We start from the raw sequence: 21,918 nt of genomic DNA, 5'->3' as shown, positions 1-21,918 counted from the left end.
GTAGGACCTAAACCATTCTAGTGGGACTCCATGCACTCCAAATAAAGATAGTTTAGACAGAAGAACATTGTGGTCAACCATATCAAAGGCCTTAGAAAAGTCGAGAAATAGACCCAAAACACACAAGCCCTTGTCCAGATTAACACGCACAAACTCAGTTGCATCAGAAAGTGCGTGCAAGGTAGAGAATGAGGGACGAAAACCATACTGATGGTTAGTGATGAGAGGATTTCCAGCAGTCGAATTAGTACTAAATACAAATGAAGAGAGTCGACGATACACTACTTTTTCAACAACCTTTGAGATGACGGGAAGAAGAGAAATAGGTCTGTAATTTGAAATTAGAGAAGAATCACCTTTTTTATGCAAGGGTACAATGGTAGCAACTTTAAATAAATGAGGAAAAACACCAGAAGAAAGAGAGAGGTTAGTTATGTGTGAGATGGGATGAGAAACGAACTGACTGATTTTTTTAAGGACATTATTACTCAAACCAAAACTATCAACTGAACAACTACTTGGAAGTTGAGAAATAATACTAGAAATCTCAGTAGTACTACATGGGGAAAGGAAAAAAGACTTCTCTGTCATAGGAAAACAACTTACTCTACTCGGGGGTGGAATGAGAACTGAGGGAAGTGTGGTGAAATACGAATTGAAGGCACTTGCTAAGGATTTTTTATCCACAACAGATCCATCAGCTTTCCTATAAAGAGACGGGGAAGATTGTTTGAGTTTCTTACGGGAGAGAGCTTCATTAATTACAGTCCAAACCTTGCGCAAATTCCCTTTACACTCATTAATTCGACGTGAAAAATACAGCTTTTTTGCTAAACGAACTGAAGAAGTGAGCACATTTTTGTAATGTTTATACTTCAGAAGTTCTTCCTGTGTCTTACTTTTACATGCAGTCTTGAACAAAGACGCCTTCATATGGGTTGCATTGATCAGACCTCTAGACATCCATGGGCATTTAGGTGTAAAATTCCTTGGCCTCTTTCTAAGAGGAAAATGCTTATCCAACAGAGTGCCCATACGAGACAAGAATAATCTAGTTGCACAATCAGCATCATTTAAAGCTCGTTTAAAGTCATACCGAATATTTTAATAATTTGCGTGCATTGAGCCCCCAAACCAAGCTGCCATTTGCACAATACTTTAAACGAGAAATATTGTTAGACAGTATTTTCGAAATATCGGTTATTCATGAGATTTGTTAGATAGTCTACAAGTTCAGCATAAAACTAACACACATTGCCACAGAAGAAAGAGTAAAATCACTGCTGTCATTTTGAAACCCGGGTAAAAGCTAGATTTGTGTTTTTGATTTTCCGAAAACGTCTTAAATTTTCAAAAAAATTAATAATTGCATTTTAAATTTAATTGTAGGCCTATAAGTAGTATAGCATTAATTATTCCTAATTGCACACTTATTTGGGCTATAAAAATTGCCTATATTTGGGTCTATGACTTACTTACATAGCCCTACTCCAAGAGAGATACTTAATTAGCATAATCTAGGTGGCACCTCATTTTCAAGTACTTGCCTCAACATGATCAACAAGAAAAGTTGAAATACGTATTTTAACGACTTAATTCAATGATTAATTTTTTTTTATTTGGATTGAATGAAACCTGGTATTATTACGCGCTTGGTTAGAGTAAACCAGAGAGGTTGTGCTACCCAATATATATATATATATATATATATATATATATATATATATATATATATATATATATATATATATATATATATATTATATATATATATATATATATATATATATATATATTTATAGCGACGAAGACCCCACTGACTTTCCATCACAAACACCAAAAACAAGAATAGTAATAGGGAATTTCTCAAGACAATGGGAAACAAATTAGAATGAATATTTCGGCCCAATGTCCAAGGGCAGTCCTCAGCAATACAAAAATATATAAGAAGAAACAATTTACAACAGGATAAAATCAATAAACCTAAAATGAAAAATTTTCCAAAACAGTCCCAACATCCTTACTTCTTCAAAGTTCACCAGGTCCTGGTTGAACTTCGCTGAAGCACAGATGCTAGGACTGTTTTGAACAAAAAAATTCCATTTTAATTTTATTGATTTTATCCTTACTTCAGCGAAGTTCACCAGGTCCTGGTTGAACTTCGCTGACGTAAGGATGCTGGGACTGTTTTGAAAATAAAATTTCATTTTAGTTTTATTTATTTTATCCTATTGTAAGTTTGTTCTTCCTATATTTTTTGTATTGCTAAGGACGGCCTTTGGACATAGGACCCAAATATTCATTCTAATTTGTTTCCCACTGTCTTGAAAAATTCACTGTTGATCTTCTTGTTTTTGGTATTTGTGATGAAAAGGCAGTGTGGTCTTCGTCACTCTAAATACATATATATATATATATATATATATATATATATATATATATATATATATATATATATATATATATATATATATATATATATATATATATATATATATATATATATATATATATTTATATATATATATATATATATATATATATATATATATATATATATATATATATATATATATATATATGTATATTTATGTTTTGCTGAGGACGGCCCTTGGACATAGGGCCTAATTGTTCATTCAAATTAGATTTCCAATGTCTTACAAAAAGAATTCCCAATTGTTCTTCTTGTTTTTGATGTTTGCGTGATATTTTCTAAATACGAAGTGAAAATGATATAAATATGTCAGTCATGGTTTTTCCTATTAGAAAAATAATGTTTGCAGTGACATTCTTTCTTCTTTTTTGACTTAGGTTTTTTGGAAAGGATAAACACAAATCATATTTAAAAAAAGTCAAGGTAAAACATTCAAAGAAAGTGTGTGCAAATGATAAAGTTATCGGTGCGTTGAAAGTTGACAAAGACAAATATTTGAACTATGAAACAACTACTAGTGGTAGCACTATTGGATATGTATTAGTGCGTTGTCATGATAGTGAGAGATCAGAATCCTTTGGAGTATTGAAAAGATTCAACTTTTATGATAGTGAATATGTGAGAGTAACTCTTCCAGAGATGTTAGTGGTCAAAGAGAATGCAAACTTAAAGCTATTAGTTGGGGAGGACGGCCAAATTCTCACTACTACTGCTGGTAGTGCGTTACCTGTTCATAGGTCATATCGCCATCTTTCTGGTAATAGCATTCAAAATAAAGCAAAGAAGAAACCAAAGACCTACTGCTGCTATTATTTCATAATACATACCTTGTCTATGTGCCAAAACTGATAAACTATGTAAAAATAATATGGTAATAGACAGTGAAATCGAAATTAAAATAGAAAGGGCGTTGGTAGACAGTATCACCAATGAATATAAAGACGAATACATGAAAAAAAAGCACATGTGATCATTATTACTACAAATGATTGTACACCAGCAGATAAAGTTAATAAATCAGGAATATCAATGATGAAATGGGTGATGCGATTGTAGCTGAAACCATGTTTAAACTCGTATATGAACCCAAAATAGAATAAGTTTCATGTCAAGAGAAAATATAATTAAGTATTATACGGAATAAATTTAAAGCATTTATTTTTATTTTTATAATGATATTCTCAAATGTCGTTATTTCAATACAAATATTTTATTCGTTACTTCTTAATGTCTCCATTATTTTTAGGGTACGCTTGCAAGTCGAATTTTCAAACAATTCGTGGTAACGAACTGTAGTAAGGAGCGACCCGGCTCAATAGTAACCAAAACTCTAAAGAATGGAATTTTGATACCAATAGCTACATCAAAAGAATCGCATTTTAATGCTGATTTTAAATATATAAGTTTCATCAAGTTTAATCTTACCAATCAAAAGTTACGAGCCTGAGAAAATTTGCGTTCTTTTAGAAAATAGGGAGAAACACCCCCTAAAAGTCATAGAATCTTAACGAAAATCACACCATCAGATTCAGAGTATCAGAGAACCCTACTGTAGAAGTTTCAAGCTCCTATCTACAAAAATGTGGAATTTTGTATTTTTTGCCAGAAGGCAGATCACGGATGCGGGTTTATTTGTTTGTTTTTTTGTTTTTTTTGTTTTTTTTATTTTTTCCCAGGGGCGATCGTATCGACCCGGTTGTCCTAGAATGTTGCGAGAGGGCTCATTCTAACGGAAATGAAAAGTTCTAGTGCCCTTTTTAAGTGACCAAAAAAATTGGAGGGCACCTAGGCCCCCTCCCACGCTAATGATTTTCCCAAAGTCACCGGATCAAAATTCTGAGATAGCCATTTTTTTCAGTGTAGTCAAAAAATCTTGTAACTATGTCTTTGGGGACGACTTACTTCCCCACAGTCCCCGTGGGAGGGTTTACAAGTTACAAACTTTGACCAGTGCTTACAAAGTAATGGTTGTTGGGAAGTGTACAGGCGTTTTCAGGAGGATTTTTTGGTTGGGGGAGGGGTTGAGAAGAGGGGTATATGCTGGGGGAACTTTCCATTGAGGAATTTGCCAGGGGGGAAGAAAATTCCCATGAAGGGAGCGCAGGATTTACTAGCATTATTTAAAAAAAACATTGAAAAAATAAACATGAAAAGTTTTTTTTTCAGCTGGAAGGAGCACCATTAAAACTTAAACGAACAGAAATAATTACCCATATGAGGGGCTCACCTCCTCCTAATACCTTGCTCTTTACGCTAAAGTATTTTTAGTAATTTCAACTATTTATTCAACGGTTTTTGTGATTCAGGGGTCATTTTTAATGAATTGGGACAAAATTTAAGCTTTAGTGTAAAGAGCGAGGTACTGACGAGGGGACGAACCCCCTCACATATGTATTAAAAACATTAGAATACAAAAGTTCTTTTCGTAAGCTAATTTATAAGTTACGTATATCTTTTACTAATAAAAAGATTCGTAAAAAATTAAAAGTTCTAGTTGCCTTTTTAATTAACCAAAAATCGGAGGGCAACTAGGCTTCCTCCTCCGCTCTTTTTTTCTCAAAATCATTCGATCAAAATTATGAGAAAGCCATTTAGCCAAAAAAAAAAAAAAATATGCAAATTTCGTTTTAATTATTCCTCTGTGTAGAGCCAAAATCAAAACATGCATTGATTCAAAAACGTTCAGAAATTAAATAAAAAAACAAGTTTTTTTTAACTGAAAGTAAGGAGCGACATTAAAACTTAAAACGAACAGAAATTACTTCATTTATGAAAGGGGCTGCTTCCTCATCAACCCCCGCTCTTTACACTAAAGTTTTTTACTGTTTTAAAAAGTAGAGTTAAGAGAAAGAGTCAAACTTTAGCGTAAAGAGCGGGGCGTTGATGAGGATGCTAGTGGATTATCTCTCTTGTAGTATGGTTGTGTAAGTAGGTCAATGAACCAAATACAGGGAATCTTTAGAGACCATGTAAGGTGTGCAATAAGGGGTTATTAATGCTACGCTACTGCTAGGACACACAATAACCTAAGTAAAGAGTAGGCTCTGTCCCATAAAAGCTATATTCTATCTTGTAATGAATTGCATGCATTTTTGACAATGCAGGGCTTTACTTTGTATATTTTGAATTCTCTAATCCTCCAAAGAAAACATAAATCCAGAAGAGCATGGCCAGAGCCCTCCTTAGAAGATTATTTACCACTCTCACGCCCTAACCCCCTCAAAAATCGTAAGATATGCCTCAGTAGTCTACAACGAGTGAGAGTATGCTTAAAGGATTTGATATGGGTTTTGGCTTTCTAATTTATTTTTATCAACAGTAAATAATTAGAACATATGGGTTTAAGTATTTAAAAACTGTTATTAGTGATTTATAAGTAATAGTAAAAATTAAGCGGAAAGTAAAGTATTTATTAAATTTTACTCGAAATAGTTCCTTACTAATGGTAATAGTTACATAGTACGGTCCAATTACAAAAGGAGACACTCCGCATCGATTGTTTAAAGAATAGCTTTGTAAGATGTTGCGTTTCCATTTGGGAGTGTCTCCTGGCGAATGTCATCCCGGTAGACCCGTCTGCTGATTCAAGAATGTTCAATAGGCACAAATATGAGGAGAAAAATTAGGTAAACGATAAGGTAGTTGAATTTGACACCCTAATTTATTTAGTACCCCGGTGCCAAGAAAACTGTCATAACAAAAAATAAAGAAAATCCTCTGACTAATATTTTTTCAAAGAATTGTCCACTCCAAGTCATCTGTTTATCATCATGGGTTGTCACTTATTACACCACGAATGACATACTTTCCCTAAGTCGTGCCGATTCGTGCCACACATCGCACACTGTGCGCTATGCATGGCACTTTCTTGTTCTTAGATGTTGAGGTGCCACCAGCCGGAAACAATTTTTGGAAGTGACCCATCCCTTGGGTTTCTTAGGTTAAAAGCTAAACATAGACTTATTTTACACGTAGCATTTTACACATATGGTCTCACATGAGCTTTTAAATTGTTGTTATAAGAAAATCCACACCACCAAGGAAAATAGAATCTGAAGAAAGGTTATTAGTTTCATTCGTATCGATTCACGGATACTAAAGAATGTATGACAAGTAGTTTATGGCTTAAGAGACAATGCCTAAATAATAACTTGTGAGGAGTGTAATAAAAGAGAGAGAACATTATTTAAGTGGTAACAACGTATGATACAGAAAACGATAAAAAGGAAATGAATTCAAAAGAAGGATAAACATTAAATAGATGCTTGATTTTTTGCAAATGGAAATCCCAGCAAGGAACAAAAATAGTTAAAGGTTTAAAGGCCAATAACAAGCATGTATGACTGACTATAAAACCTTATAACCCATTCAGGTACCTATAGACACGTATGCAGGAGCATTCTTTTCAAGGGAGGAAGCCAAATTAGAAAAAAAAACACAACAATGGGATTCACACAAAAATATAATAAGATATAGAATAAATCGTCAAAAACATGATTTGGAGGGGGAGGGGTTAGACCCAAAGTTTATCTCTGCGAGCATGCTTATAGGTACCTGAACGAGCTTTGCGTATGTATGACTAAGGAAACTTAAAAACCCATTCAGATACCTATAGGCATGTACAAAAAGAAAGCCTTTGGGTCTGCACCCCCTAATCATAATTTTTACGATTTATTTTATATCTTACTAGATATTTGCATGAATTGCATTTTTTTGAGTTTTTTTTTCTATAATTTGCTTCCTCTCCCGAAAAGACAAACAAAATTTTAACTTGAAATTGGCTGAAAATTAATATAAACCGTTTTCTTATTTCTATTCGCATATATTGGTACTTGTTTAGCAAAGATCATATATGAAAATGCAATACTAACCCCTGGTCCCCATCTTGGACCTCTTGTAATCCAGCATATCTCTGTACGACAGGCAACGCAGCGAATCCAATCACAGCCCCATTTCCGTTTAATCAGGAAAGCATTGCACTGCGGACAAGGCATGCCTTCTCCATTTGCTTGTAGTTGCTGTAATAATAATAATAATTTAATTAAGCCCTGTATTAAACGGAGTAATAAAGATCGCAAGTATTTTCACCTTATTAAATTTATTAAAAGTTTGCTTAGAGTACATTTTATTTTGTCTTAATTCACCTATAAAGCAGTTAGAACAAATCACGCCTTCCCATCGCTTTCAACTAATGAGCATTCCAAGCCTGAAAGGAGTTTTACCTTAATATTAAAATTGAAAAAAATAGAACAATATATTTTTCATTTAGTGTTAGCCGTGGTATTTTCTTATTAAAGATATTACCAAAAAGTTTCAGATACCTATTACCATTATTTGGTAATTAACACATGCACCTACACAACTAGGAACTTTGACGTTCAAAAGAATGATTCAATAAAGTAACATCAAGATAATAATAATAATAAAAAAAAAAATATTTATTGCTTCGATTATAATATATCAATATTCTGGAACAAAAAAGGCGTCTAGACTTCTGTATTTCATGGTTGAGTTTTCAAAAGAGGTTCAAATGCACCTTAGTATTAAGTTTTGAAAACTGGTGACACACAGAGTGGACACACACTCTCTATTGTGTTCATTGAAAAATTATCTTTGGTTATTTGGGGTTTTAGTTTTATTGTTAGGGGGGTTTTATTATGAGCAAATTGGTTAATAATCAATGGACCATTTTGACAAAATAAACAAAAAAAAACAACAAAAAACAAAAATATCTAAAATCTAAAAACTAAGTAATTTATATTCCCAACAGCAACACTATGTTGATACTTATATTGGAAAAAGATAATCAAATCGCCGGCTGGTAAAAATTCATTGTTTAAATAAAAATTGTAGGACTTCCTCAAAATTCTCCAATTCGGTAACTTTGTTTACTCTGATGAAATAGATGTAAAAAGAAACAGGAACTAGTTCAGATTATTGCTAGTGTGTATTTGTTTTGTAAAATCGGCATATACTATTAAAAACATAATATATTTTGCATTTGATAAATTGTCAGGTACATAAAATGAAAAATTGTGCATAGAGGGAATCTACTATTCAAAGCTCCTACCGTTTCTAATTTAAAAAAAAGTAAAAATAAATAAAAATAAAAACAGTGCCTTCAATCTTTACTCTGGCTGGTCAATCATAAATTTCGTGCTTGGAAACTTTATATTGCTTAACACTAATTAAAAAATTCACGAGCAGGATTCAGTATCGGCGCTGTAGATGTACTGAATTGGGACTTTATCCACAACTACGAGTATAATTTGCCCTGGCCATAAATTTTCATGACCCCGTTAACTTCTGGAAAAGTGACTAGCAGCAATACTAATATGACTATGTGCAGTTCATATATATGGAATCTGTTAAATGTTGATTTGTAGCTTGCTATTTCATTTTTGATAATTTGTTTCAATATTGATTTTGTTCAATTATGTTGTGAAATTTGACAAGAGGGGCATATTTGACATATAGGTAACAAAAAAAGCCTGTCTGGACTCGAAAATATAGTTAATTTAGCTCCTTTCTGTTTATCATTTTTGGGCTTTCGCGTCACAAATCTTCTAAGATCAGGTTCAAAGTGTTTGAAACGTTGCAAAAATCCTAAAGTTCTATGTTTACTCGTAAATTATTTGTATTAAGTTAGCTATCATATCTTGAATATTTTCAATCTAGCTTTCTTTTTCAGGGATCAGCAACCTTTTCAACCAGACAGCAATAACAAAAATATTATGCAAACTACAACAAAAGGATTTTTATCGAATATTGCATATTTTCTCGAATCAGCTTCTCTTTGAAGCAGGGTCAGCAGAATTTTATTACTAATTGACTTTTTAACACTAGCTGATCAATAATATACCACTACTCTTGGCAATTAGATAGGCTGCAGTTTTTTATTTTGCAGATATTGTCAGCTGCAGAGACAGTGGTTAAACTTCACGTTTAGCTAACGTAACGACTATTAAGCCCACTTTGGACAGTAACACCTAGACCCAGAATCTTGAGGCACCTACCCAACTAAAGTTTTGCAAACATAGTGCCCTGTCAAATCGTCACCATATAGAAAAACTTCTTAACATGAACTAAAAGCTTTAATCGTACCTGAAGGTACTTTTCGTTTTTCAGCACATTTTCGTCAATGTTTTTCATTTCTTGGTATTCTTCACAAGTCTGTCCTTCATGAATAGCCTGCAAAGAAAATATCCAAATGTAACTAGGCTGTCAAAGAGAGGGATGAATGAAAATCTGAATTAAGATCTTTACCCAGCTTTTGCCATATAGGATAGGTTCAGACTCGGTTTCAGATCTATTCATTTTAAGTTCAAACGGTTGAAAATTTTATTTTTTGGATTTGAATTCAGGTTCTAGTGTCTCATTATTGCTCAATTTTAGAGTTTAATCTTTATTTTAATCTTAGCAGAAACACAGCAAGTAATTTAAAGTAATTAGGAGAACACTGAGTTCGACTATTGTATATAGTTTATAACAGAGATGGATAAATGTGAATCTGAGTTCAGGTTTGGATTCAGGATTGTGTTCTATTGTCTGGTTTCAAATCTGGACAATTTATACTCAACAATTGTAAATCCGGTTCTTTGGGATTGACGATGTCGAAAATATCTTAGAAAACGATTTGAAAATACAGACAATGTGACAGAAATGAAAAGTCAAGCAGAACATACAAGTTTACCATTCAAAACATATCCAAATGCTCAGCTTCATAATTGTTAGCCATAAGTCAAACTTGTTACAGCAGTTAACGTGACATTAGCACTATAAGTCTAGTTTAAACTGCATATGCAACAGATCTTTCAGTTTTGGAAGCATTACAAGTCTAGTTTAAACTGCATATATATCATATCTTTCAGTTTCGGAAGTATTATAATTGTAGTTTAAACTGCATATGTATTAGATCTTTCACTTTTGGAAGCATAACAAGTCTAGTTTAAACTGCATATGTAACAGGTTTTTCAGTTTTGGAAGCATTACAAGTCTAGTTTAAACTGCATATGTATCATATCTTTCAGTTTCGGAAGCATTATAATTTTAGTTTAAACTGCATATGTATTAGATCTTTCAGTTTTGGAAGCATTACAAGTCTAGTTTAAACTGCATATATATCATATTTTTCAGTTTCGGAAGCATTATAATTTTAGTTTAAACTGCATATGTAACAGATCTTTCACTTTTGGAAGCATTATAAGTCTAGTTTAAAATGCATATATATCATATATTTCAGTTTCGGAAGCATTATAATTGTAGTTTAAACTGCATATGTAACAGATCTTTCAGTTTTGGAAGCATTACAAGTCTAGTTTAAACTGCATATATATCATATTTTTCAGTTTCGGAAGCATTATAATTGTAGTTTAAACTGCATATGTAACAGATCTTTCACTTTTGGAAGCATTACAAGTCTAGTTTAAACTGCATATATATATAATATTTTTCAGTTTCGGAAGCATTATAATTGTAGTTTAAACTGCATATGTAACAGATGTTTCAGTTTTGGAAGCATTACAAGTCTAGTTTAAACTGCATATATACCATATCTTTCTGTTTCGGAAGCATTATAATTGTAATTCAAACTGCATATGTATTAGATCTTTCACTTTTGGAAGCATTTTGAAACTAGCCTTAATGAAATTAGCCCAATATGAAACTAGCTTTCACCTTGCATTGTACACAGTTTTTGCTTCCACAAACTGGACAGTTGAAAGTAAGTATGTCTAATGTGTCACATATACACCAGCCATGACAGTTTTCTTTATTACATCGTACAGAATCTGAAGAAACAGCCGCTGCCAGCTCGAGAGATCTCTGCAAATATAGCTCAAACTCTTCAGGATTTAGTATCTGAAAAAAAAAGTTTCATTAGAGGTTAGTAAAAATTTTATGAATTTGTTGTTTTTTCAATATTTAAGCACAGTATCTTAATAAATGCTTGATAATTTTGGCCCACTGAAAAATAAAGTAAAATAGTAGGCACTTTCTTGTACTATAATGTTGCAAGACATTTCTAATCCTAATTGCCTTTAATGTATTTTTTTTATTTTTTTTTAATTGGGTATCTTAAATATATTCCAAAAATGTGAGACAGCTGATCAGCTAGATGCTGATCAGTTGGAACAGAAAAAGAATTGGTCTTAGACAAGTACTTAGAAAATACTCTTAATGTACGATTAACTGAGTAAGCGGTAATATTTACCATTAATGAAACATACAAGAAAATGTGAAAAATTTTGATTAGTCAATATTAATAACACATTAGGAGTATTTTTCAAATACTTTTTTGAGACCGGCTCTCTTTCTGTTCAAACTAATCAGCTATCCAAGCAGCGTTTCTACTAGCTCCTTTTGCAATCAACTTAAAAAAAAGCAACAAGTTTTTCTACTCAAAGTAAGGAGCAACATAACTTAAAGCGAACTAAAATTATTCCGTATACGAGGAGAGCTACCTCTTCTCAAACTTCACTCTAAGCTAGAGCCTTAAATTTGTTCAAAAATACTTAAAAAAAAAAATTGAGCTTCAACTCATTCAGATTATGTTTGAGCAGTTTTTCTTAAAGAGTTATGACAAAAAAGTGTCACTTTAGCGCATAGAGTAAGGTCTCAGCCTGGGGCAGCCCCGTCATACACGGATAATTTCTGTTTGCTTTGAGTTATAATGTTGATCCTTAATTTCAGCAAAAAACTGTTCTTTCCTTTAATTTCTGACCGTTTTTCTAACCATACCAGGAAATATCCACCCCCACGTTTAAATATTCATAAAAAAATTCCCAATAGGAACTACCATCTCGACATAAAATTCTCCCGTAGGAAATTGCCACCTCCCCCTCCCAAAAAAATCAGTACATAAGCCAATAAAAACACGCATCCGTGACCTTTCATTTTGCAAAAAAAGTACAAAAATCAACATTTTTGTAGATAGGAGCTTAAGAAACCTTTAGTGTTTGCTTTCTAATATGCTGAATTGCAACAGTGGGAATTCCTGTTAAGATTTTTTGACTTTTTGGGCGTGTTTTCTTCCTTTTTTTGGAAATCAGGCAAATTTCATAGGCTCGTAGCTTTGGTAGGAGGAAACGTTAAACTTCATATATTTTATATATTTGAAATCAGCACAGAAATCCTATTTTATAATCAGACCAGCAGATTTAGCGCATCAGAGAACCCTAATGTAGAGGTTTCAAGCCCCTATCTACAAAAATGTGATAATTTTGTATTTTTTGCCAGAAGAAAGATCACGGGTGCGTGTTTTTTTTTTTTTTTTCCCCAGGGGTGATCGTATCGACCCAGTGGTCCTAGAATATCATGAGAGAGCTTATTCTAAAAGAAATTAAAATTTCTAGTGTCCTTTTTATGTGATCAAAAATTGGAGGGGCAACTAGGCCCCCTCCCACGGTCATTTTTTCTCAAAGTCACTTGATCGAAATTTTGAGCGCATGGGGAACGGCTGCAAGCTATGAACTTCGCTCATTGTTTACATATAGTATTGGTTATTGGGAAGTATACTGACGTTTCCAGGGGGGATTTCTTCTGGTGTAGAGGTGTCGGGGGAGGAGCTTTGTGGGACGTCTTTCCAAGGAGGAATTTATCATGGGAGGAGAGAATTTCCATGAAAGGGGGGCTGGATTTTCCAGCATTATTTAAGAAACAATGAGAAATTAAAATAAAAAAAAAGTTTTTTCAACTGAAAGGGAGGAGCAACATTAAAACTTAAAACGAACAGAAATTATTACATATATGAGGGGGACTGCACCATCCTAAATACCTCGCTCTTTACGCTAAAGTGTTTTCATATGTTCAAAAGAGCTATTTATTCTAATTAAATGGCCTTTGTGGTTCAGGGGTCATTCTCAAAGATTTGGAACTAAATTCAAACTTTAGCGTAAAGAGCAAGGTATTGAAGAGGGGGTGAACCCCCTCATATACGTAACAGAAATATACAATTATCGAAGTTCGTTACGTAAGTTAATTCGTATGTTACGTTTATTTATTTCTAATAAAAACATTCGTACATATAAAAAGTTCTAATGGCCTTTTTAAGTAGCGAGAAAAATTGGAGAGCAACTAGACCCCCTCTTCCACCCCTTTTTGTCAAAGTCGTCCGATCGAAATTTTTAGAAAGCCATTTAGCCAAAAAAGTAAACTTAATATGAAAATTTTGTTTTAATAATTCATGTACGGTAAGCCAAAATCAAAACCTGTATTAACTCAAAAATGTTCAGAACTGAAATAAAAAAAAGAAGTTTTTTTTAACTGAAAGCAAGGAGCGACATTAAAACTTAAAACGAACAGAAAGTATTCCGTATCTGAAAGGGGCTGTCCCCTACTCAACGCCCCGCTCTTTACGCTAAAGTTTGACTCTTTTTCAGAACTTTACTCTTATAAACAATAAAAAACTTTAGCGTAAAGAGCGGAGCATTGAGGAGGGGACAGCCACTCCATATACGGAATAATTTCTGTTCGTTTTAAGTTTTAATGTCGCTCCTTACTTTCAGTTTAAAAAAAAACTTGTTTTTTTATTTAATTGGAAAAAAAGGCCAAGACACATAGCTTGAGTGAGAGGCAAAACTTGCATAAGCCTTTTCCAGAATAATATGAAAATTATGTCATTTCAATTGTTGACAGATAGTCTATCATCCATCCTAAGGTAGAACTAAGGTAGATAGGAATGGAATGAGGGTAATTCAAACAGTCTATGAGTTTTAAGAGCCATTGCAAGGCAATTGGAAACCCCAATAATTTTACTCATCAACTAAAAATGTACAAGGCCTTGGCGCACAAACCTATTCTCAAAAATACAAAATCTACCTTGAAATAGTCTGCTTGATTATTTTTGCATCTGTATATAGTTTTTTCTGTTCAAAACCCTGCATTATCCAAATTAAATAATCACTATCTATAACCATAAAAATTGTATCATATCTATGCAGAGAAAAATTTTCAAATAGGCGTAAAAAAACAACGCATGCGGTGCAAAAAATGCATTATATAGCCGGACAAGGGGATTTTACAAAAAAAATAAAAATAAAAAACGCTTCGAGAATTTGTTAATATGCATTTTTGTTACGTTTTATGAGTCGGACAAAAATTTCGGGGGTTTTCAACCCACAATCTTAATGGGCCAACGATGTTCTTCTACAAGACCAGGTTTTTATGGCATCACGTCGATGACTTTTTATGGGTGGTTGTAGTTATAGTTGATCGATTAAATCGAATGCAAACTCTTGTAAAGCATTTGTTTAACTTTTTCAAATATGGTGGCATTATACCACTCAAATACAGAAATATATTGAAATTGCAAAATAAGGACTCGCCAAAAATCACGCCAAAATATTTCTGCGAAAAAAACTGTTCCTTATTTTCCTCAGTCAATTACATGTTTTTGCCAATGTAATAGTGAAAAAATCTCCCAGACCCCAGTTTGCTCTCCCCCCAGCTGAAACTTTGTTTCGCCAAAATGTTGTCGAAACTAAAATAAGTCTGCGTAATTCAAACATCAACAGAACAGGTTAGTTTTCTTTAGTGCAACTTTACCTTTTTTATTACTGATGGCTCATTTTTTAGTTTTCTCTGTCATTTTCACTTGATTTGGGAAAATCGGCACTAAATTTACCTCCCCCCCAAAGAATTTTTACAAATTTACGCCATTCGTTGGGGAATGGATTTTGTGATCCGTAAGAATATCGTTGCAAAGCTTCAACTGGATGACCTCTATTCCCTTTTGATTCTAAATACTTGATTGCTGACAAATACCTTTCCGAGACATGCTTTAAAAATTGAGCACATCACATTTACAAAAACTGTGGATTATTTGAAAAGTAATCACAAAGAAGGCACAAAACCGGGATTGAAAAAAAAGAACCCAAGCAGGAATCGAACGCAAGACATCTCTCGCTGTGGCTTGAGGGAAGGCTAGGGACTCTTTTTATTGAAATTGATGGTAATAGTAATAAAAATATAGTTGTTGGCTTAGTATATAAAATATCATTATATGATGATGATATTTTTATTAGGGAGGAAGAGACTTTAATGGAATATTTTATTTTTAGTTATTTTAAAATAGAGCTTTTAAGGTTCAACCAACTCAACACTTTCGAAGGGAGCCTTTTAGACGAAGAGAAAATATTTCTCATAGTAAACACAGAATGACCGTCTTTTTAATCTCCATTTGACAAGTTTACGAACCCCTACGACTTCTTGATTAAATAATAAAGACACGAACAGGTAACGCAAATCGGTAATCATTGGAACAGACTTTCAACTAAAAAAAAAATGTAAAAAAAATTAAAAATTAATCACTCATAGGAGATTGTTTATTCAACAAAATAACTATTCTGAAAACTTATTACCGGGCCAATCTATCTGAGGCCAACACAGCTGGGCTGTGTCCACCCCATCCAATCCAGAGCTTTATTCTTCGATCTTCTGCTTAAATCCCTATTTGTTTAAAAAATTTTCCTATTACCTCTTCCCCACCCAATTGAAGAATATTTCACTTTTCCTCTGGCCTCAACTGGATTGTGAAAGAGCTCAATATTCGTAAGCCTCATTCGGTACCCCTTGTTACTAAACCGGAGCATAGTCATTTTAAGCTATTTTCATTTATAGTCTTAGACTTTGAGACCGAATCTCCCTTTTTGTAAAGCTAATTGTTCGATCTACGGTCATTTCAACGGTTATCTACAATTATGCTAAGAAACTCATCTGAAAATCGTCTAGCATTTCTCCTTCAAGCTTTTGAAGCGCCCAAGCCTACGAACTATGCTTGACTGACATCAACTAGTGAGATGCAGAGTAGTTAAAGACAGTAAATAACAAAAAGCAACTAAAAAGACTGCAGTCAACAAAATTTTGGTAAATGTTTACTTTCGTTCGAAGTGCTCTAAATTGCGTGTTATTGCATATAGCACGATCCTGATCACATATTGTTTCTTTGTCATTATTAGAGAAGCGCATCCATTTCTGGTTGACCTCCTCCTTTATGCGGCAAACTAAAAAAGCGTAAATTGGGCTTGCTTACAGGTAATATTTCCTATAGAGCGAAGCGTATTAGTCTATGAGCCCCGCGGACAGCTGGGCGAGGTCAGTATTCTATATTTATTCAATATAGCTCGTTTGAGGTTTTCATTTTAGTTTTATAACTCTTTGTAGAATAAACATAGAATACAGACCTCACCCCATTGCCCGCGGGGCTCATGGACTAATACGCTCCGCTTTATAGGTAATGTTACCTGTAAGCAAGCCCAATTTACGCATTTTTAGTTTGCCGCATAAAGGAGGAGGTCCACCAGAAATGGATGCGCTTCTCTAATAATAACAAAGAAACAATATGCGATCATCAGGATCTTGCTATATGCAGTAACACGCACTTTAGAGCACTTGGAACGAAAGTAAACATTTACCGAAATTTTTAAGTAGAAAAAAGATTTATTCCATAAAAAGTTTTTTACTATATTTTTCGTGATAGCATTTCATTTTATGCAGTTTTAATTATAAAATATTTCCGAACCCTTGCATTCTTATGATAGGGCTATTAAAATAACAAAAGCTTGAAATAGAACTTATTAAATAATCTGTTAAAGATATTTACATCAAAAGCGCACAAGTATAAAACTAATTGTGTTCTGCAAAGAAGGCCTATTTTTTGGTTATACTTTGGTTCTGGTTAATTGAGCCAATTACTATGCCACCAATGTCAGCAATTGACAATCAATAGTGGTAGAAGACATTGGTGGGATTCAAGCTCAGGAAACCACGCTAAATGCCACAACTTTATTCAGTTTTTTTCCTTTTTTACGGGCCAGAAATAAATATTGACAGGTCTATGCATATTCCTAATTAAAATTATATAAACATACAATTATATAATAATACAACTCATTGCTGTAAAATGTCATACGAGTCCCACACGGCAGCACAATGATGTATGCATTTCTTGGCTATATTTACCTTGATGATCGCCACTCCTTTAGTGCCTTGCGAGACGCCAGTTTTAAGAATAGTTTCTTTAGTTTCCAGGTGTGGCTTTATCCAATACAATGACACAAGGTAATGACACAACATGATTTGCCTCGTTAAAATCAGCTTAATAAACAAAATTAGCGTAGTGTATTCTAGTTTTTGTCTCTAAGTAAGTATAAATTTCGTTTTTTTACAAGCCTACTGTCCCTTTGCTACTCGTTAAAAAAGGCTAGCATAAATTAATCCATAAAGGTAGTTCCTATTGAATGTCATAAAACGACACTGGTTAAAAGAGTTTAAGAATTTGCTTTCTACTTACTCCTCGAACTTCTCTATCTTGGAGGTAACTAGGACAAGCAAAAGTATTATCTCGGTATGGACAAGGAACTTGAGGTTCTGCTGTCTGTTTCACCATCTGTACCAGGCATTCCCTAAAATAGTTGTTTCCCTTGAGCTTATGTATTAGCACCATTTATATTAATAACACTAAACTTGTAGCTCAGTATGCCCTCTAACAGCTTGTGGCCAGCAGAACACCATAGAATTTTGCTTAACCTCAAACTATTCAGAGCTTCACTCGGTCCTTGTATAATATTAAGTAAAAAAACAAGTTTTTTTAACGGAATGTAAGGAGCGACATTAAAACTTAAAACGAACAGAAATTACTTCGTATATGAAAGGGGCTGCTTCCTCATCAACGCCCCGCTCTTTACGCTAAAGTTTGATCTTTCTCTTAACTCTACCTTTTGAAACAGTAAAAAACCTTAGCGTAAAGAGCGGGGCGTTGATGAGGAAGCAGCCTCTTTCATATACGATGTAATTTCTGTTCGTTTTAAGTCTCAATGCCGCTCCTTACTTTTCGTTAAAAAAACTTGTTTTTTTTACTTAATTTCTGAAAGTTTTTGAATCAATGCATGTTTTGATTTTGGCTCTCCGCAGATGAATAATTAAAACGAAATTCGCATATTTCTTTTTTTGGCTAAATGGCTTTTTCATAGTTTTGCTCGAATGATTTTGAGAAAAAAGGAGCTGGGGAGGAAGCCTAGTTGCCCTCCGATTTTTTGGCTACTTAAAAAGGGAACTAGAACTTTTAATTTTTTACGAATGTTTTTATTAGCAAAAGATATACATAACCTACAAATTAGCTTACTTAACGAACTTCTGTATTCTCATGTTTTTGTTGCGCATATGAGGGAGCTCACCCCCTCGTCAGTACATCGCTCTTTACACTAAAGCTTAAATTTTGTTGCAATTTCTTGAGAATGACCCCTCAATCACAAAAGCCGTAGAATAAATAGTTGAAATTACTAAAAATACTTTAGCGTAAAGAGCGGGGTATTAGGAAGAGGTAAGCCCATCATATGCGTAATAATTTCTGTCCGTTTTAAGTTTTTTTTACTTCTCCTTACTTTCAGTTGAAAAAACTTTTTCATATTTATTTCTTCTGTTTTTTTTTAAATAATGCTAGAAAATCCTACGCTCCCCTTATGAAAATTTTCTTCCCCATGACACACTTCTCCAAGGAAAGTTCCCCCAACACATTCCCCTGTTCTCAACCCCCAACTCAAAAATCCCCCTGAAAACATCTGTACACTTCCAAATAACCATTACTATATGTAAGCACTGGTCAAAGCTAATAACTTGTAGCCCCTCCCACGGGGACCGTGGGGAAGTAAGTCGTCCCCAAAGACATAGTTATAAAGCTTTTCGACTTAAAATGGCTGTCTCAGAATTTTGATCTGGTGACTTTGGGAAAATAATTAGCGTGGGAGGGGGCCTAGGTGCCCTCCAATTTTTTTGGCCACTTAAAAAGGGCACTAGAACTTTTCATTTCCGTTAGAATGAGCCCTCTCGCAAGATTCTAGGACCACTGGATCGATATGATCACCCCCGGGGAAAAAAAAAACAAACAAAACAAACAAACAAATAAACACGCATCCGTGATCTGCCTTCTGGCAAAAAATACAAAATTCCACATTTTTGTAGATAGGAGCTTAAAACTTTTACAGTAGGGTTCTCTGATACTCTGGATCTTATGGTGTGATTTTTGTTAAGATTCTATGACATTTAGGGGTTGTTCCCCCCTATTTTCTAAAATTTTCTCAGGCTCGTAACTTTTGATGGGTAAAACTAAACTTGATGAAACTTATATATTTAACATCAGCATTAAAATGCGATTCTTTTGATGTAGCTATTAGTTTAAAAATGCCATTTTTTGAGTTTTGGTTACTATTGAGCCGGGTCGCTCCTTACCACAGTTCATTGCCACGAACTGTTTGATAGCGACCGTATTTTGTTTTTGATCCAAATAATAAAACCAATTTTCTGTGTGCACTCAGAAATAAAAATCTTAGCCTGAGTGAGATAAACTACTATGTAAATAAATTAAATATTTATTATATAGAGTTGGTTAGATTAGGTTTTTAATATAATGCATTTTGGGTGGCCTATTTTCCATAATTCACTTTTGTAGTTTCCATAATTTTGTTACTAAAATACTATATTTTCATTATATTTTGTTATATTTCAATATGATTAACCTAACTTCACTTCTTGAGTGTGGTTGCTCACGTTACAAAAGGTGGTCTCTATATCTTATTAAATAAAAAAAAACTAGTTTTTTTTAACTGAAAGTAAGGAGCGACATTAAAACTTAAAACGAACAGAAATTACTCCGTATATGAAATGGGTTGTCCCCTCCTCAACGCCTCGCTCTTTGCGCTAAAGTTTTTAATTGTTTTAAAAATTAGAATTGTGGCAAAGAGTCAAACTTTAGCGTAAAGAGCAAATGGTAAATAAATGTAAATGTATGCTGATGTTTGAATTACGGATGGATCAGACCCCCTTTTTTTTATAAGGAAATTAAAGAATTCCTGCGGAATGATAACTAAGAATGAATATTTAAATAAAAAGTTTTTCCGTGATTCAAGATAAGATAAATTTGAAAAATCAAACAGTTTGTGGTAACGAACTGCAGTAAGGACCGACCCAGATCAATAGTAAACGAAACTCTAAAGAATGGAATTGTGATACTAATAGATACATCAAAATAATTGAATTTTTATGCTGATTTTAAATTTATAAGTTTATTAAAATTAGTCTTACTTATCAAAAGTTATGAGCCTGAGAAAATTTGCCTTGTTTTGGAAAATAGGGGGAACACCTCCTAAAAGTTATAAAATCTCTAACGTCACACCATTGCATTCAGCGTATCAGAGAACCTTACTGAAGAATTTTCAAGCTCCTATCTACAAAAATGTGGAATTTCGTATTTTTTGCCTAATCACGGGTGCGTGTTTATTTTTTTTTTCTTTTTCCCAGGGGTGATCGTATCGACCGAATGGTCCTAGAATGTTGCAAGAGGGCTCATTCTAACAGAAATGAAAAGTTCTAGTACCCTTTTTAAGTGACCAAAAAAATTGGAGGCCACCTAGACCCTTCCCAAGCTCATTTTTTCCCAAAATCTACGGATCAAATTTTTGAGATAGCCATTCTGTTCAGCATAGTCGAAAAAGCTGATAACTATGTCTTTGGGGACGGCTTACTCCCTCGCAGTCCCCAGGAGAGGGGCTGAAAGTTACAAACTTTGACCAGTGTTTACATATTGTAAGGGTCATTGGGAAGTGTACAGACGTTTTCAGGGGAATTTTTTTCTTGATTGGGGAGGGGGGTTACGTGGGAGGATCTTTCCAAGGAGGAATTTGTCATAGGAGAAGAGAATTTCCATGAAGGGGGTGCAGGATTTTCTAGCATTATTTAAAACAAAAAACAATGAAAAAATAAATGTGAAAAAGATTTTTCACGGAAAGTAAGGATTTGCATTAAAACAAAACGAACAGAAATTATTACGCATATGAGGGGCTCATTTCCTGCTAAATACCTGCTCTTTACGCTAAGTAATTTTAGTAATTTCAACTATTTATTCTACGGCCTTCGTGATTCAGGGGTTATTCTTAAAGAATTGGGACAAAATTTAAGCTTTAGTGTAAAGAGCCAGGTATTAAAGAGTGGGCGAACCCCTTCATGTAAGTAATAAAAGTATACTAATATAGAAGTTACGTTACGTAAGTTAATTCGTAAGTTACGTATATTTTTTACTACTAAAAACGTTCGTAAAAATTTAAAAGTTCTAGTTGCCTTTTTAAGTAACCAAAAGATTGAAGGGCAACTAGGCCTCCTTCCCCACCCCTTTTTTCTCAAAATCGTATGATTAAAACTAAGAGAAAGCCATTTATCAAAAAAAATTATTATACAAATTTAGTTTTAAATATTCATGTGCGGGGAGCCAAAATCAAAACATGCATTAATTTAGAAACGTTCAGAAATCAAATGAAAAAGTTTTTTTTTAACTGAAATTAAGGAGCGACATTAAAACTTAAAACGAACAGAAATTAATCCGTATATGAGAGGGGCTGTTCCCTCCTCAACGTCCCACTCTTTATGCTAAGGCTTTTACTGTTTTAAAAATAGATTTGAGAGAAAGAGTTAAACTTTAGCGTAAAGAGCGGGGCGTT

General features: G+C 33.7%; 1 protein-coding gene and 2 long non-coding RNA genes across 3 annotated transcripts in view; 2 read left to right on the top strand and 1 right to left on the bottom strand.

Annotated features, from left to right (window-relative positions):
• LOC136034977 (uncharacterized) overlaps window positions 1-9,525 on the top strand; it is a 33,478-nt gene extending 23,953 nt beyond the window's left edge. The window contains exon 4 of the long non-coding RNA XR_010619309.1: window positions 9,126-9,525. This is a non-coding gene — a long non-coding RNA (uncharacterized LOC136034977). The remainder of the gene's footprint in view (window positions 1-9,125) is intronic.
• Window positions 1-21,918, bottom strand: part of LOC136034975 (uncharacterized) — an 81,734-nt gene that overhangs the window by 2,951 nt on the left and 56,865 nt on the right. The window contains exons 8-11 of the mRNA XM_065716538.1: window positions 17,724-17,835; window positions 11,111-11,293; window positions 9,539-9,625; window positions 7,306-7,452 (exon numbers count right to left, since the gene is read on the bottom strand). Of these exons, the coding sequence (XP_065572610.1) occupies window positions 7,306-7,452; window positions 9,539-9,625; window positions 11,111-11,293; window positions 17,724-17,835 (529 nt within the window). The remainder of the gene's footprint in view (window positions 1-7,305; window positions 7,453-9,538; window positions 9,626-11,110; window positions 11,294-17,723; window positions 17,836-21,918) is intronic.
• Window positions 11,203-17,844, top strand: LOC136034978 (uncharacterized). Its single transcript, XR_010619310.1, has 2 exons — window positions 11,203-11,317; window positions 17,462-17,844. It is a non-coding gene; the product is annotated as an uncharacterized LOC136034978 (long non-coding RNA).

The sequence above is a fragment of the Artemia franciscana genome, chromosome 13 (assembly GCF_032884065.1).
Source record: "Artemia franciscana chromosome 13, ASM3288406v1, whole genome shotgun sequence".
Lineage (NCBI taxonomy): Eukaryota > Metazoa > Arthropoda > Branchiopoda > Anostraca > Artemiidae > Artemia > Artemia franciscana.
This window is presented reverse-complemented; position numbering and strand designations above follow the sequence as displayed.